Genomic DNA, 17,500 nt, shown 5'->3' with positions numbered 1-17,500 from the left:
GTGTGTGTGTGTGTGTGTGTGTGTGTGTGTGTGTGTGAGTGAGTGAGAGATGACTGGATTATGAGAGAGAGAGAGAGAGAGAGAGAGAGAGAGAGAGAGAGAGAGAGAGAGAGAGAGAGAGAGAGAGAGAGAGAGAGAGAGAGAGCTATTAATTAACATACCTTTGCTTGAAACTGAGAGAGACAGACAGACAGACAGACAGACAAGGGGAACATTTGTTTATATACGTTTTCTTTTTTGCCTTACTTTCCCCACTCTCTCAATTTGCAACGGAAACTCAAGTAAACTATTGTGTCCCACCTTTCTCTCTCTCTCTCTCTCTCTCTCTCTCTCTCTCTCTCTCTCTCTCTCTCTCTCTCTCTCTCTCTCTCTCTCTCTCTCTCTCTCTCTTTTATTTGAATTGTTGTTGTTTTTGTTGCTGTTGTTGTTGTTGTTGTTGTTGTTGTTGTTGTTGTTGTTGTTGTTGTTAAATCTTTCATAACAAACTTTCCCAATACTAGTACTACAAATTCTCTCTCTCTCTCTCTCTCTCTCTCTCTCTCTCTCTCTCTCTCTCTCTCTCTCTCTCTCTCTCTCTCTCTCTCTCTCTCTCTCTCTCTCTCTCTCTCTCTCTCTCTCTCTCTCTCTCTCTCTCTCTCTCTCTCTCTCTCTCTCTCTCTCTCTCTCTCTCTCTCTCTCTCTCTCTCTCTCCTCCCCCTAGCACTCATCACAGGTGACCACAAGGCACAAGTTCCTGTATAAATTCCCACCAGTCAGGAAAACACACTTAGAAACACCAATAACTTTCCCTGGAGCAAGTTAAAGGCACAGTCTTTTTGAACCCCCATCAACATCGCAGAAACACAATTGAAAACCCCTAAATATTCACTAGATCCCTTTGAAATCACGTAATATTTGTTAAACTACCACTGGAATCGCGGAAACACAATTGAAAACCACAAAATATTCACTAGAACCCTTTGAAATCACGTAATATTTGTTAAACTACCACTGGAATCGCGGAAACACAATTGAAAACCACAAAATATTCACTAGAACCCTTTGAAATCACGTAATATTTGTTAAACTACCACTGGAATCAGGAAAACACGTCTGGAAACTCTTCTTAAATTAAAGACAGTGTGATGTTTCAGAATAAACTCCTTGACTCTCTCCTCCAAGGTTTTATACTTTTGCAATTAGTCTCACTCGCCGCGCTGGCCACGCCCTCGCCCCGGGAGGAGAAAGTAGATACACAGATTAGATAGACTGACAGATAGATAGATAGACTGATTGGTTCATTAATTGCTAGATAGGTGGATAAATAGATACACACACACACACACACACACACACACACACACACACACACACACACACACACACACACACACACAGAGAGAGAGAGATGGAAAGAAAAAATGAAAAGGTAGTTTTGAACGGAAAATCTGACATTAGAAGGAAAAAAGAAACAAGGTAAGGAAAGAGAGAAAGAAAGAAAGAAAAGAATAATAAAAATTTGATTATTGAACGGAAAAAACCGACAGTAAAAATGTTAAACTAATATTTTTTCCATTCCTTTTCTTTTCTTTTCATATAATTTTTCTTGTGACAGAGTATAATATCAATTCTTCACAAAAGCAAGTATACAAAAGCAAATTTATATTTTTCCTGAGATTCATAATAGGTTTCTTGTAAGTTCTTCATTTTATTATTATTATTATTATTATTATTATTGTTATTATTATTATTATTATTATTATTATTATTAATTATTATTATTATTATTATTATTATTATTATTATTATTATCATCATCCATTTAATCTATTCAATCACGATTTATTTGTTGATTTTTTTATTTTTTTATACTATATAACTCATATGTTTTATTCATTCAACACGATTTCCTTCAATGTTACCTCCTCTTCCTCCTCCTCCTTCTCCTCCTCCTTGATGACTTGATCCCATAATTCCAGCACTTGTTATAGTCAACCCACCACTGATTCACCATGCTTATCTTCTCATTTTTCACCTTCACACAGCCATTCTGACTCCTAAAGTTGCAGTTACACTCATACAGGTGTTCATTTTTCATTTCCAGATGTATTTCTTACAACTTTCCCCTTTGTTTTCACGGTGTGTGTGTGTGTGTGTGTGTGTGTGTGTGTGTGTGTGTGTGTGTGTGTGTGTGTGTGTGTGTGTGTGTGTGTTTCATTACTTAGTGTTCATTACATCTATCGAAACAGTTTCGTTGTTTTTGTTATTATTTTCTATTACCAAACATGTATTTCTTCTTTTTTTTTCTTTCTTCTTCTTCTTCTTCTTCTTCTTGTTCTTCTACTTCTCAATCCCTCTTCCTTTCTTTCTTTCTTTCTTTCTTTCTTTCTTTCTTTCTTTCTTTCTTTCTTTCTTTCTTTCTCTTCTTCTTCTTCTTCTTCTTCCCAATCCCTCTTCCTTTCTCCTTTTTTTTTCTTTTTCTTTTTCTCTTTCTTTCTTCTTCTTCTTCTTCTTCTTCTTCTTCTTCTTCTTCTTCTTCTTCTTCTTCTTCTTCTTCTTCTTCTTCTTCTTCTATATATATTCTTACTTCTTTTCCTCCTTACTCTTCACTATTTTTGTATATATTTGTTTGATTATTTAACAAATCTGTCAATCAGTCAGTTCTTTGCTTATTTATAAGAGAGAGAGAGAGAGAGAGAGAGAGAGAGAGAGAGAGAGAGAGAGAGAGAGAGAGAGAGAGAGAGAGGTGCATCCCTATGAGGCAGGATAAAGAGTTGATGATTTGGCCAGGAGAGGAGATGGGTGAACAGCAAATACATAGGGAAGTTAGAAGAATGGGAGTGTGATGGGCTGCAGTTGTAGAAGATGGTTTGGAAGCAGGTGTGGTCATCAGATGATCCACATGTCCAGTATAGGGAAGCTATTGGGTGGCCTGGAATATGGTAGAGTGGCCCCAGCTATGATAGGATGCCAGGCAGGAACAGGAGAGGGCATAGAGAGGAGAGGTGTTGCTTGCTTTCCTGGAACACAAACAGCTGGAGTGAGGGAAAGTGGAGGGATTATGGTGTGATGGGAGTACGTGAGACAGGGTGGCATGACACCATTGAGTGGAGTGAAGGAGGGTGGGAAGTCACAGGCAGATGTAGGCCAGCAGGAGAGAAGAAAGGAGGTATGTGGGTGCTTGTGAGAGAAGAGGAAGGTACGAGTATAGAGGAAATCAAGTTAACAGTATCAATAGACTGAGGTTAGATGTTTCCATTATCTCTTAAAATAGTTGTGGTATAAAATGCTGTGAAAATCAGTGGTGTGGGCTTGCTAGCTGGGTATACTCGTATATAAACCAGTATTCAGAAACGCTTTGGTCTCTTCCTCACCACAAGTATTATCCAAGGGCACAGAGATGATTAATTGGGTTCTCAAGAGTATTTCTCCTATTCATAGTATAGAAATCTTGTTTGTCTGTCACTAGAACTATAAAAGCACCCTTAAAGACCTGCATAACTTGAAGTACAGCCTTTTCAATGTAGTGCAGGTGTGGTGCACAAGTGTTTCAGAATGTAGACCATTATTAGGTAGATTTTATTTGTATTTATCTGTTTAATTTATTTATTTATCATTATTATTATTTTTATTTATTTATTTTTCTTCTTTTTTTCAGTGATGGGTGATGTTGGTGAGTTGGGCAAGGAGGTGGAGGAGGAGGAGGTGGAGGAACTCGAGAGAGAGGAGAAAGAGAGGTGTGTATTGTGTTGTTTATGTGTGTAGTGGAGTCTAATGTACACCAGTAGTCTTTCTGCATTTCCTCTTTCCTATAAGTTGACCTCTCTCTCTGAATTGAATGTGTCTACCTATTTCTACTTATCCCTTTCCCTAGATTTGTGTATCTTCTTTTAAAATCTCCCTAGTGACTCAGCACTAACAACCTGATTACTGAGTCTGTTCTTTTCATCCACCACTCTTTGAGAATTACCGTATTTGATGGCTCATAAGACGCTACTTTTTTCTCAGAAAAAGGGTCAGTAAATTAGCCTGCGTCCAATGAGGCAAAGGTCCAACTTTGAGGCAGTAATAGGTTACAAGTCTACGGCAACAGAGGCTCTAAATTCAAACCACAGATGTCTTTGCACAACTAAATAAAGTCATGATTGGTAGTACGCCACAAAATGCTCTTTCTTTCAAGGTACCAATGTGTAGTATCTCATACTTACTGGTAATCCACATAGACTTTGACCAGTCAGGAAGAATTTGCTTAACCATGCACCACTTCTTCTTGGAGTTTTGTTGGGGCAGTGTAGGTTGTGATGTCACAGCCTTTGATGCCCCAAAGGTGAGGTATCCAATTATAATATTAGACTAGATGTGATGGAGCTGGTTGGATTTGTGGAGAAGGTTCTGGCAAGGTGGAGATGGTGCACCACGTTTTTCAAAACAAACGCGGTCGGTTGCGCTCCGACGTGACGTACTCGGTGACACCGAGTGTGACACCGTTACTGATTGAGGTAAGACAATAGCCACACTTTCATACAATTAAAATTGAACCTATCTTTTTAACATTCTTGCTTTGCATACATATGAAAAAGATTGAAGCTAGAGAAACTTTTCTTTTATGAAAATAGACTAATACACCTTGAGAACGAATATTTCTTCTATAAAGGAATTGAGTGTCATGGGATAGGCTGGCTTGAGGTGATGATCTGCATAATATTCATGTAATAGCTTATGCAAGAGTGTTTAAAACTTCCAGATTTTATTACACAACATGATGGAGTAAAAAAAACGACACAATTACACAATTGCATACAAGCTACAAGTAATACAATATGCTAAGGAAAATGGCAACAGAGCTGCTGCTAGGCATTTTGGTCCACCTCCAACTGAGAAAATGATTCGTTTTTGGCGAAAACAAGAGGAAGAACTTCAGAAAGCTGTGAAATCAAAACATGGTCTTCGCACAAAGAAAGCTAAATGGGTGGAACTGGAAGAGGAGATGAAGGCTTGGGTTGTTGATCAAAGGAATCAGGGTGCAATAGTAACAACTAAACAAATAATTTTTGAAGCTAAAGAAAGGGCAACTGCCAAAGGCTATGATGATTTTGGTGGTAATGAGGGCTGGTGTTATAGATTTATGAAAAGGAATGGATTAGCAATGCGAACTAAAACAAAAATATCACAAAAAATGCCTATGGCATATGAAAACAAAATTCTTGAGTTTCATAAATACGTTATAAATCTCAGAAAGGACACCCATTTTGAAATGGGACAAATTGCAAATATGGATGAAGTACCACTGTCATTTGATGTGCCTTCTAATAAAACAGTTGATTTTAAAGGTTCTAAGACTGTGACTATTAAAAACCTCAGGCCATGAGAAAACTCATTTTACAGCAGTACTGGCTTGTTGTGCTGATGGCACTAAATTACCACCTTTCCTCATATTCAAGAGGAAAACCTTTCCCAAAGAAAGCATTCCACCAGGTATCTTTATTCATGTTCATCCTAAGGGCTGGATGGATGAGGATGGTGTGAAGCTGTGGCTTGACAAAGTATGGTCACGGCGTCCTGGGGGACTTATAAAAAAAACATCACTTCTTGTGTGGGATCAATTTAGGGCTCATTTAACTCAGGCTACCAAGAACAGAGTACACAATCTAAACACAAAAGTGGCTGTAATACCTGGTGGACTAACATGCCAGTTGCAACCACTTGATGTTTGCATAAACAAACCTTTCAAGGTGTACGAGTATATGCGTGAGCAGTGGAACGCGTGGATGAGACTCCCGCAACATGACAAAACACCATCGGGCTTCATCAAGAAGCCTACAATAGCCCAGGTTTGCCAGTGGGTAAAAATTGCTTGGGATAAAGTAAAAACAGAGACAGTGGTGCTTTCATTCAAGAAATGTGGCATCAGTAATGATCTTGAGGGCACAGAGGATGACCTTCTATACGAAGGCAGTGACTCTTCTACTTCTAGTAGTGATTCTGGTGAGCTTGAGGAATGCAGTACTGATGACAGTGACAATGATTTTGTAGGGTTTGGATGTGAATAAAAATGCTACAGTTGTGCTAAGCAAATTTCAGAATGAATAAAATCAATTTATTTTCATGAATTTGAATTAAAAACTCTTTAGTTTTGTTGTGTAAGATTTCAGAATGAATAAGATCAATTTATTTGCACGAAAATTTATTTGAATTAAAAAAAGGAATGAAACACTTCAGATTTGTTTTTTTACTTTTGTAACTTCTAAGAATAATACTAATTTATTTTCACGGATTTGAATTTGAATAAAATGTAGTAGGTAAACTATAGTAATTTGTGCAAGGTATTCAAAGTGAATATTATGAATTTGTTGTGATTTGAATACGAATTAAAAGATACAATTGTACTAAATTTTATGATGAATGAAATAATATTTCAAGTAAAATACACTTTAGAAAATAAAGTTAGTAAGTCTGCTTTTACACATCCTTTGGCTTTGAAAATGTACTAAAATACTGCATAAGAATTACATGTGAAAGATGCTAAAAAATAAAGTATGAAAAAATTTTATTATCACTGTAGTCCCTCAGTTAATGGTGCCGCCAAGAGCTAGGTGCAGTTAATGTTTACCTACATTCAGCTGAACCGCATTAAGACTGAAACTCCCCTGCTTACCACACCTTTTGGGCACTAGAGGCTGTGACATCACAGTCTGCATGGCCCCAACTAAAATACCAATAAGAAGATTGTGTTTACACGTCAGCAGGATTGGTACAATCTTGTCTTTCAATACCCTCAACCGAACCATTACGTTCTGGCTTTCAAGGCCCGCAACCTTACCAAGATTTGACTCCAGAAATCCAACCAGCTCCACTGTATCTAGTCTGAAACACTCCCTGTATACCACACCTTTGGGACGCCAGGCTGTGATGTCACGGCCATCACAGCCTCAACAAAACCCCAAAAAGAACAAGTAAGCTGCTAGCATAAATTAAACTTTTAAATGCTGAGTATTGGTATCTAATAGTGATCTAAATGCACGTGAGAGTCTTCAAATGTCGCTTGAATTCCTTGACTTCATATCGATAGCCTAAATCTGTTAATTTTTGTTTTTTTCTATTTCAATACATGCCAGAACTGGGTGCGTCTTATGAGCCCGTGCGTCTTATGAGCCATCAAATACGGTAGTTCCTTGCACTCTGCTGCTTTGACTGGCCACTACTGCATGAGCCTGTCTTCACTCCCTGACATCTCAGTCACTTGATTCAAATGTCTGATTAATTAGTTATAATAAATCAATTGGAAGTTTGTTTGATAAGACTGTGGGCCTGTGTAGCCATGGAAGATATTGACTATTGAAATCTTGAGAACACTGTGTTGAAATCTGTCACATTATTCACAGAGCCAGGGAGTGATGCTGCTAAGACCTTCACTGTCTATCCAGAGGGATCCGCAGGTGCTGGTGGTGGAATCTTGCTTGGACAGTGTGGATGGCAAGCAGTTAGGGTTCCAGTCAAAGGTGGTGGTGATCCATGCCCAGGACACCAGGGAGGATGCACTGCAGGTGGGTCAGTCAGTCAGGCTGTGCTGGCAACCTTAGCTCAGGGAAAGAGATGGAAATGCTAGGGGTATCTTAATTTCATTCCTTCATTCACTTGTTGAGTGGAGGTGTACTTCACATAGTTTGGACCAGATCTAATTGACTGGTGACCTGACTGGTGAGCTGAGGGGAAAGGGACCAGCTGGAGTTATCTCACTTTCATTCCTTTACTCACTAGCTGACAGGTGTGCTTCACACAGTCAGATCTTGGTGGTGGGAATGCCTCAACTTTACTCATTCGCTGACAGGAGGAACAAATTAAATTAGTTTTTAGCAGATCTGAAGATAAGGAAATTCCTTGTGTTGTGAGATGCCATGATTTTGCTTGGCATAAGAGAATAAGTTTACATATTTTCCAGTAAGATGTTGATGATCCCTGTAGAAGTGACTTGCTTTGTATTGCTTCCAGGAAGCATTTATTACCTAGAGAGAGCCTTCATTATTGGTTTGATTCTTCCCACAGCTTGCATCTCAGCTGAGGAATCCCATGGAGGGCAACAGATTGTATGTGTTGCTTCTGCAAGAGTCTAAGAAGAACACACAAGTTAAGAGCAGCCTGAGGTGTGATCCATGGAACAGCATCCACAAGTGGTTCATCAAGGTACATAAAGACTCCATCCCACCTTGTCTTGACATGGGGATGATGCAAGTCAGTGTGTGTGTGTGTGTGTGTGTGTGTGTGTGTGTGTGTGTGTGTGTGTGTGTGTGTGTGTGTGTGTGTGTGTGTGTGTGTGTGCCTGTAACACACAGGCACATTTCTCCAAAAGGTGACACATTATCTTTCAGAATGGCTTCACTCCTGCAAAACAACTGTGTACTTTTCTCTCACAAATCCACACACAGCAGGAACATTTTCCTAAGAGGATGCTGTTCTTATGTGTTGCAGTGCTGTGTCTCTCACTTTCAACAAGCTCTAGTGGAAGTTAAGGGGAGTTTCAATAGTGTTTTTATGATTTGAATGACTGAACATTGGTGACATTCCTCAGGTTGATGCTGTGCTGCCGGTACTGTCGCCTCAGCTTCTGCGTCAGATTCAGAACAGAGACTTCAGCAGAGAGAGTGAGTGGGAGAAACGCTACAACCGCTTTGCCCACTCGATGATGCTAGACCAGCATGTGGAGTACGGGAGCAAGAATGGGTTCTGCCGTGCCGTTTGTCCTGCCAGATTCCCGGAGGAGGTTGGTGATGCCTCCACTTGCATGTCTTTTCTGTATTTTGTATAGACCTGTTTGTATTTTACAGGATTAAGTCAAATTCTGTTTGGATGTATGTGACCAGCTGTGCTGTGTCTGACTGTCCTTTTCCACTAGGGACTGATGGGGCTAAGAGTGTGAATGATGTCTGTGTGTGTGTGTGTGTGTGTGTGTGTGTGTGTGTGGGATTGCCAGCTTTTTTTTTTTTTTTTTTTTTTTTTTTTTTTTTTTTTTTTTAATGTATGAGTGACACTGGCCAAGGGCAACAAAAATCTTATAAAAAAATGCCCACTGAAATGGCAGTCCCATAAAAGGGTCAAAGCTGTGGTCAAAAATTGATGGATAAGTGTCTTGAAACCTCCCTCTTGAAGGAATTCAAGTCGTAGGAAGGTGGAAATACAGAAGCAGGCAGGGAGTTCCAGAGTTTACCAGAGAAAGGGATGAATGATTGAGAATACTGGTTAACTCTTGCATTAGAGAGGTGGACAGGATAGGGGTGAGAGAAAAAAGAAAGTCTTGTGCAGCGAGGCCGTGGAAGGAGGGGAGGCATGCAGTTAGCAAGATCAGAAGAGCAGTTAGCATGAAAATAGCGGGAGAAGACAGCTAGATATGCAACATTGCAGCAGTGAGAGAGAGGCTGAAGACAGTCAGTTAGAGGAGAGGAGTTGATGAGACGAAAAGCTTTTGATTCCACCCTGTCTAGAAGAGCAGTATGAGTGGAACCCCCCAGACATGTGAAGCATACTCCATACATGGACGGATAAGGCCCTTGTACAGAGTTAGCAGCTGGGGGGGTGAGAAAACTTTCGGAGACGTCTCAGAACACCTAACTTCATAGATGCTGTTTTAGCTAGAGATGAGATGTGAAGTTTCCAGTTCAGATTATAAGTAAAGGACAGACTGAGGATGTTCAGTGTAGAAGAGGGGGACAGTTGAGTGTCATTGAAGAAGAGGGGATAGTTGTCTGGAAGGTTGTGTCGAGTTAATAGATGGAGGAATTGAGTTTTTGAGGCATTGAACAATACCAAGTTTTCTCTGCCCCAATCAGAAATTTTAGAAAGATCAGAAGTCAGGTGTTCTGTGGCTTCCCTGCGTGATATGTTTACCTCCTGAAGGGTTGGACGTCTATGAAAAGACGTGGAAAAGTGCAGGGTGGTATCATCAGCGTAGGAGTGGATAGGACAAGAAGTTTGGACCTAGTTGTGGTTTATAGGAGTGGAGTAATCTCATGGTATCCCATCTCTATATGTGTCCAGTTTGGCCTTAAAAATATGGACTGTTACAGCATTGACGTCTTGCTGAAATCATTACATTTGTTCACACTTCTGAGGAAAACTTTACTCCTTGATGTCTCTTCTACAGTTAACTTTCTTCAGCTTCTTACTGTGTCCCCATGTACTCTGTATATCTAAAGTTATTAAACATTCTTTTTCCACATTTTCCATACCATTTATCATTCTGTACATGTTTATTAAATTCTCTCTCTCTCTCTCTCTCTCTCTCTCTCTCTCTCTCTCTCTCTCTCTCTCTCTCTCTCTCTCTCTCTCTCTCTCTCTCTCTCTCTCTCTCTCTCTCTCTCTCTCTCTCTCTCTCTCTCTCTCTCTCTCTCTCTCTCTCTCTCTCTCTGTGCTTCTGTTTTTCCACCTTCCTATGACTTGAATTCTTTGAAAGGTGAGGTTTCAAGACACTTATCCTCCAATTTTTGACTCTTCCCTTTTGCAGAGATCTCCATTCTTGGAGATTTAAATGTTCATCACCAGCTTTGGCTTTCCTCTCCCTTCACAGACCATGCTGGTGAACTAGCCTACAACTTTGCTATCCTCCATGACCTAGAGCAATTGGTGCAACACCCTACTCGTATTCCTGACAGTCTTGGAGATACGCCCAACATTCTTGACCTTTTCCTGACCTCTAATCCTTCTGCTTATGCTGTCACCCTTTCTTCTCTGTTGGGCTCCTCCGATCACAATCTCATATCTTTATCTTGTCCTATCACTCCAATCCCTCCTCAGGACCCCCCTAAGTGAAGGTGCCTCTGGTGTTTTGCCTCTGCTAGTTGGGGGACCTGAGGAGGTATTTTGCTGATTTTCCTTGGAATGACCACTGCTTCCGTGTCAGAGAGCCGTCTTTGTGTGCTGAGCGCATAACAGAGGTGATAGTGTCTGGCATGGAGGCGTACATTCCTCACTCTTTTTCTCGTCCTAAACCTTCTAAACCTTGGTTTAACACAGCTTGTTCTCGTGCTATACATGATAGAGAGGTGGCCCACAAAAGGTACTTAAGCCTTCCATCACCAGAATCTCATGCACTTTATATTTCTGGCCGGAACCATGCTAAGTCTGTTCTCCAACTAGCCAAAAACTCCTTCATTAACAGAAAATGTCAAAACCTTTCAAGATCTAATTCCCCTCGTGATTTCTGGCATCTAGCCAAAAATATCTCCAATAACTTTGCTTCTTCTTTCCCTCCTCTATTTCAACCAGATGGCACCACTGCTATCACATCTATTTCTAAAGCTGAACTCTTTGCTCAAACCTTTGCTAAAAGCTCTACCTTGGAGGATTTTGGGCTTGTTCCTCCCTCTCCTCCACCCTCTGACTACTTCATGCCACCTATTAAAATTCTTTGCAATGATGTTTTCCATGCCCTCGCTGGCCTAAACCCTCGGAAGGCTTATGGACCTGATTGGGTCCCTCCTATTGTTCTCCGAAACTGTGCCTCCATGCTTGCACCTTGCCTAGTCAAACTCTTTCAGCTCTGTCTGTCAACATCTACCTTTCCTTCTTGCTGGAAGTTTGCCTACATTCAACCTGTTCCTAAAAAGGGTTACCGTTCTAATCCCTCAAACTACTGTCCTATTGCTTTAATTTCCTGCCTATCTAAAGTTTTTGAATCTATCCTCAACAGGAAGATTCTTAAACGTCTATCACTTCACAACCTTCTATCTGATCGCCAGTATGGGTTCCATCAAGGCCGCTCTACTGGTGATCTTCTGGCTTTCCTTACTGAGTCTTGGTCATCCTCTTTTAGAGATTTTGGTGAAACTTTTCCTGTTGCCTTGGACATATCAAAAGCTTTTGATAGAGTCTGGCACAAAGCTTTGATCTCCAAACTACCCTCCTACGGTTTCTATCCTTCTCTCTGTAACTTCATCTCAAGTTTCCTTTCTGACCGTTCTATTGCTGCTGTGGTAGACAGTCACTGTTCTTCTCCTAAATCTATTAACAGTGGTGTTCCTCAGCGTTCTGTCACCCACTCTCTTCTTATTATTCATTAATGATCTTCTAAACCAAACTTCTTGTCTTATCCACTCCTACGCTGATGATACCACCCTGCACTTTTCCACGTCTTTTCATAGACGTGCAACCCTTCAGGAGGTAAACATATCACGCAGGGAAGCCACAGAACGCCTGACTTCTGATCTTTCTAAAATTTCTGATTGGGGCAGAGCAAACTTGGTATTGTTCAATGCCTCAAAAACTCAATTCCTCCATCTATCAACTCGACACAATCTTCCAGACAACTATCCCCTCTTCTTCAATGACACTCAACTGTCCCCCTCTTCTACACTGAACATCCTCGGTCTGTCCTTTACTTATAATCTGAACTGGAAACTTCACATCTCATCTCTAGCTAAAACAGCTTCTATGAAGTTAGGTGTTCTGAGACGTCTCCGAAAGTTTTTCTCACCCCCCCAGCTGCTAACTCTGTACAAGGGCCTTATCCGTCCATGTATGGAGTATGCTTCACATGTCTGGGGGGGTTCCACTCATACTGCTCTTCTAGACAGGGTGGAATCAAAAGCTTTTCGTCTCATCAACTCCTCTCCTCTAACTGACTGTCTTCAGCCTCTTTCTCACCGCCGCAATGTTGCATCTCTAGCTGTCTTCTACCGCTATTTTCATGCTAACTGCTCTTCTGATCTTGCTAACTGCATGCCTCCCCTCCTTCCGCGGCCTCGCTGCACAAGACTTTCTTCTTTCTCTCACTCCTATTCTGTCCACCTCTCTAACGCAAGAGTTAACCAGTATTCTCAATCATTCATCCCTTTCTCTGGTAAACTCTGGAACTCCTTGCCTGCTTCTGTATTTCCACCTTCCTATGACTTGAATTCCTTCAAGAGGGAGGTTTCAAGACACTTATCCACCAATTTTTGACCACTGCTTTGACCCTTTTAAGGGACTGGCATTTCAGTGGGCATTTTTTTTTTATTAGATTTTTGTTGCCCTTGGCCAGTATCCTTCCTACATAAAAAAAAAAAAAAAAAATCAATGTGATTTTCAGTCACACTTCAGTCACAAGATGAATGCAGTCAGCTACAGCATGACATAGACAAGCTATAGACAGTTGAGAGAGGAAGAAGTCAGTGGCACCCTCACCTCAGACAAGACAAAGCTAACAATTGATAATGAAAGGTGACATTATTCTCTTTAAAGGACTCTATTATTATTGTACCCATGAAAGCTGTTCTATTTTTTATTTATTTCTCTGTATTATAAGTATTTTGTATGTAAACTCCGATCACAATCTCATATCTTTATCTTGTCCTATCACTCCAATCCCTCCTCAGGATCCCCCTAAGTGAAGGTGCCTCTGGTGTTTTGCCTCTGCTAGTTGGGGGGACCTGAGGAGGTATTTTGCTGATTTTCCTTGGAATGACTACTGCTTCCATGTCAGAGAGCCGTCTTTGTGTGCTGAGCGCATAACAGAGGTGATAGTGTCTGGCATGGAGGCGTACATTCCTCACTCTTTTTCTTGCCCTAAACCTTCTAAACCTTGGTTTAACACAGCTTGTTCTCGTGCTATACATGATAGAGAGGTTGCCCACAAAAGGTACTTAAGCCTTCCATCACCAGAATCTCATGCACTTTATATTTCTGCCCAGAACCATGCCAAGTCTGTTCTCCAACTAGCCAAAAACTCCTTCATTAACAGAAAATGTCAAAACCTTTCAAGATCTAACTCCCCTCGTGATTTCTGGCATCTAACCAAAAATATCTCCAATAACTTTGCTTCTTCTTCTTTCCCTCCTCTATTTCAACCAGATGGCACCACTGCTATCACATCTATTTCTAAAGCTGAACTCTTTGCTCAAACCTTTGCTAAAAACTCTACCTTGGAGGATTCTGGGCTTGTTCCTCCCTCTCCTCCACCCTCTGACTACTTCATGCCACCTATTAAAATTCTTTGCAATGATGTCTTCCATGCCCTCGCTGGCCTAAACCCTCGGAAGGCTTATGGACCTGATGGGGTCCCTCCTATTGTTCTCCGAAACTGTGCCTCCGTGCTTGCACCTTGCCTAGTCAAACTCTTTCAGCTGTGTCTGTCAACATCTACCTTTCCTTCTTGCTGGAAGTTTGCCTACATTCAACCTGTTCCTAAAAAGGGTGACCGTTCTAATCCCTCAAACTACCGTCCTATTGCTTTAATTTCCTGCCTATCTAAAGTTTTTGAATCTATCCTCAACAGGGAGATTCTTAAACATCTATCACTTCACAACCTTCTATCTGATTGCCAGTATGGGTTCCATCAAGGCCGCTCTACTGGTGATCTTCTGGCTTTCCTTACTGAGTCTTGGTCATCCTCTTTTAGAGATTTTGGTGAAACTTTTGCTGTTGCCTTGGACATATCAAAAGCTTTTGATAGAGTCTGGCACAAAGCTTTGATCTCCAAACTACCCTCCTACGGTTTCTATCCTTCTCTCTGTAACTTCATCTCAAGTTTCCTTTCTGACCGTTCTATTGCTGCTGTGGTAGACAGTCACTGTTCTTCTCCTAAATCTATTAACAGTGGTGTTCCTCAGCGTTCTGTCACCCACTCTCTTCTTATTATTCATTAATGATCTTCTAAACCAAACTTCTTGTCTTATCCACTCCTACGCTGATGATACCACCCTGCACTTTTCCACGTCTTTTCATAGACGTGCAACCCTTCAGGAGGTAAACATATCATGCAGGAAAGCCACAGAATGCCTGACTTTTAATATCCAACTAAGCCTTGAATCCATGTATACTTTATGCATTTACCGTCTCCTCATCCAGACTATTCCATACATCAATAGTTCTATATGAGAAATTATATTGTGACATCTCTTCTACAAGCACTCCTCCTCAGCCTCTTCCCGTGTCCTCTAGTGTCCCGTGTATCCCAGACCATTAAACCGCTTCGGTCCACCTCCTCTGCTCCCTCACATGCTATATATATGGCAATCAAGTCTCCCCTTTCTCTCCTCTTTTCCAACATTGGTAGACGTATTCTTGCCAGTCTCTCTTCATATGACAAGCCCCTTATAATTGGTACCATCTTCATAGCTGCTCTCTGAACTCTCGAACTTCCTTATATCCTTTTTCTTGTATGGCGACCACACTACTGCTGTATATTCTAGTCTAGGTCTTATCAGTGACACAATTCAGCCGGATCCTCACACACTTGATCATTCACCTTCAATCTGCTTATTCCTTCTTTATTTTTCATTTTGCTGTTCACATATCTGAAGAATAGTTTTGGTTCCTCTTTGCATTTGTCCATTACATCTTTCTCATAATTTTTCCTTTCTTCTCTAATAACCCTTACATATTCCTCACAGGAGGAGGCAGTAGACACCTGCCGAAACGATAATTACTCCCAGTGAGGTCTAAAGCACTGTTCAGGGGATGCTGAGAACTTATCATTAAACCCAAACCTTTGCTATAAAACTATACCTTAGTCGATTCTGGGCTTGTTCCTCCCTCTCCTCCACCCTCTGAATACTTCATGCTACCTATTAAAATTCTTTGCAATGATGTTTTCCATGCCCTTGCTGGCCTAAACCCTCGGAAGGCTTATGGACCTGATGGGGTCCCTCTTGTTGTTCTCCGAAACTGTGCCTCCGTGCTTGCACCTTGCCTAGTCAGACTCTTTCAGCTGTGTCTGTCAACATCTACCTTTCCTTCTTGCTGGAAGTTTGCCTACATTCAGCCTGTTCCTAAAAAGGGTGACCGTTCTAATCCCTCAAACTACCGTCCTATTGCTTAAATTTCCTGCCTATCTAAAGTTTTTGAATCTATCCTCAACAGGAAGATTCTTAAACATCTATCACTTCACAACCTTCTATCTGATCGCCAGTATGGGTTCCATCAAGGCCGCTCTACTGGTGATCTTCTGGCTTTCCTTACTGAGTCTTGGTCATCCTCTTTTAGAGATTTTGGTGAAACTTTTGCTGTTGCCTTGGACATATCAAAAGCTTTTGATAGAGTCTGGCACAAAGCTTTGATCTCCAAACTACCCTCCTACGGTTTCTATCCTTCTCTCTGTAACTTCATCTCAAGTTTCCTTTCTGACCGTTCTATTGCTGCTGTGGTAGACAGTCACTGTTCTTCTCCTAAATCTATTAACAGTGGTGTTCCTCAGCGTTCTGTCACCCACTCTCTTCTTATTATTCATTAATGATCTTCTAAACCAAACTTCTTGTCTTATCCACTCCTACGCTGATGATACCACCCTGCACTTTTCCACGTCTTTTCATAGACGTGCAATCCTTCAGGAGGTAAACATATCACGCAGGGAAGCCACAGAACGCCTGACTTCTGATCTTTCCAAAATTTCTGATTGGGGCAGAGCAAACTTGGTATTGTTCAATGCCTCAAAAACTCAATTCCTCCATCTATCAACTCGACACAACCTTCCAGACAACTATCCCCTCTTCTTCAATGACACTCAACTGTCCCCTCTTCTACACTGAACATCCTTGGTCTGTCCTTTACTTATAATCTGAACTGGAAACTTCACATCTCATCTCTAGCTAAAACAGCTTCTATGAAGTTAGGTGGTCTGAGACGTCTCCGCCAGTTTTTCTCACCCCCCCAGCTGCTAACTCTGTACAAGGGCCTTATCCGTCCATGTATGGAGTATGCTTCACATGTCTGGGGGGGGTTCCACTCATACTGCTCTTCTAGACAGGGTGGAATCAAAAGCTTTTCGTCTCATCAACTCCTCTCCTCTAACTGACTGTCTTCAGCCTCTCTCTCACCGCCGCAATGTTGCATATCTAGCTGTCTTCTACTTTTTCTTCTTTTATTAATCCCCCTCCTCCTCCTCCTAATAACCCATACCACACACAATAACCGAGCCTTTTACTTTCAGACCAGCAGCAGCAGCAGCAGCAGCAGCAGCAGCAGCAGCAGCAGCAGCAGCACACAAGAGGTGTTTTCTGTATGATGATGATAATGGAAAAACATGTTATAAGCAGGGCAACGTAATGAAATTCAGTGAATGGACGTGTGTGCGTGGCTGCAATCACTATGAAATTAAGTTGAAAATAAGAAATATATTACTTTACAGAAAGGAATGCTTAGAGTGAATGAAATTACTGTAATGAATGAATGGAAATAAAGTTGTGAGTCATTAAATGATTAGGAAAAGAAGCTGTGAATAGGTGCATTATTGTTATTACTGAAAGGAAGAATATTTGTAGGATATGTCATGTATATTATCAAAGTGTTTTCATTCTTACTTTCTTCTTTCTCTTTCATCTTTTCTTAGTATATTTAAGTGAATTTCTCTCTCTCTCTCTCTCTCTCTCTCTCTCTCTCTCTCTCTCTCTCTCTCTCTCTCTCTCTCTCTCTCTCTCTCTCTCTCTCTCTCTCTCTCTCTCTCTCTCTCTCTCTCTCTCTCTCCTTCCATCTTTTTCTTAGTATATTTAAGTGAATTTCTCAGATCTCTCTCTCTCTCTCTCTCTCTCTCTCTCTCTCTCTCTCTCTCTCTCTCTCT

The 17,500-nt window shown here is 41.0% G+C and overlaps 2 protein-coding genes across 7 annotated transcripts in view; one reads left to right on the top strand and one right to left on the bottom strand.

The window, feature by feature from the left end:
• The window catches only part of LOC135112423 (cadherin-23-like), a 103,267-nt gene that overhangs the window by 78,949 nt on the left and 6,818 nt on the right, over positions 1–17,500 (bottom strand). The gene's annotated exons all lie outside the window — the stretch shown is intronic.
• Positions 1–17,500, top strand: part of LOC135112424 (uncharacterized) — a 30,556-nt gene that overhangs the window by 11,868 nt on the left and 1,188 nt on the right. Inside the window, exons 2-7 of one of the 3 annotated variants that reach the window (XR_010274384.1) lie at positions 3,638–3,716; positions 7,362–7,523; positions 8,023–8,160; positions 8,546–8,737; positions 13,037–13,167; positions 16,874–17,500. The exon at positions 16,874–17,500 is cut by the window's right edge and continues 1,188 nt beyond it. Coding sequence is in view for 2 of the 3 variants with exons in the window: in XM_064026886.1 (XP_063882956.1) it covers positions 7,374–7,523; positions 8,023–8,160; positions 8,546–8,737; positions 16,874–16,948 (555 nt within the window). In the remaining variant the exon portion in view is untranslated. Of the gene's footprint in view, positions 1–3,637; positions 3,717–6,471; positions 7,524–8,022; positions 8,161–8,545; positions 8,738–13,036; positions 13,168–16,873 lie in introns of those variants that run through there. The other 2 variants (XM_064026886.1, XM_064026887.1) reach the window with 2 other exon arrangements.

The sequence above is a fragment of the Scylla paramamosain genome, chromosome 23 (assembly GCF_035594125.1).
Source record: "Scylla paramamosain isolate STU-SP2022 chromosome 23, ASM3559412v1, whole genome shotgun sequence".
Classification (NCBI taxonomy): Eukaryota; Metazoa; Arthropoda; class Malacostraca; order Decapoda; family Portunidae; genus Scylla; species Scylla paramamosain.
Note: the sequence above shows the minus strand (reverse complement) of the source record. Positions and strands in the feature narration are given on the sequence as shown.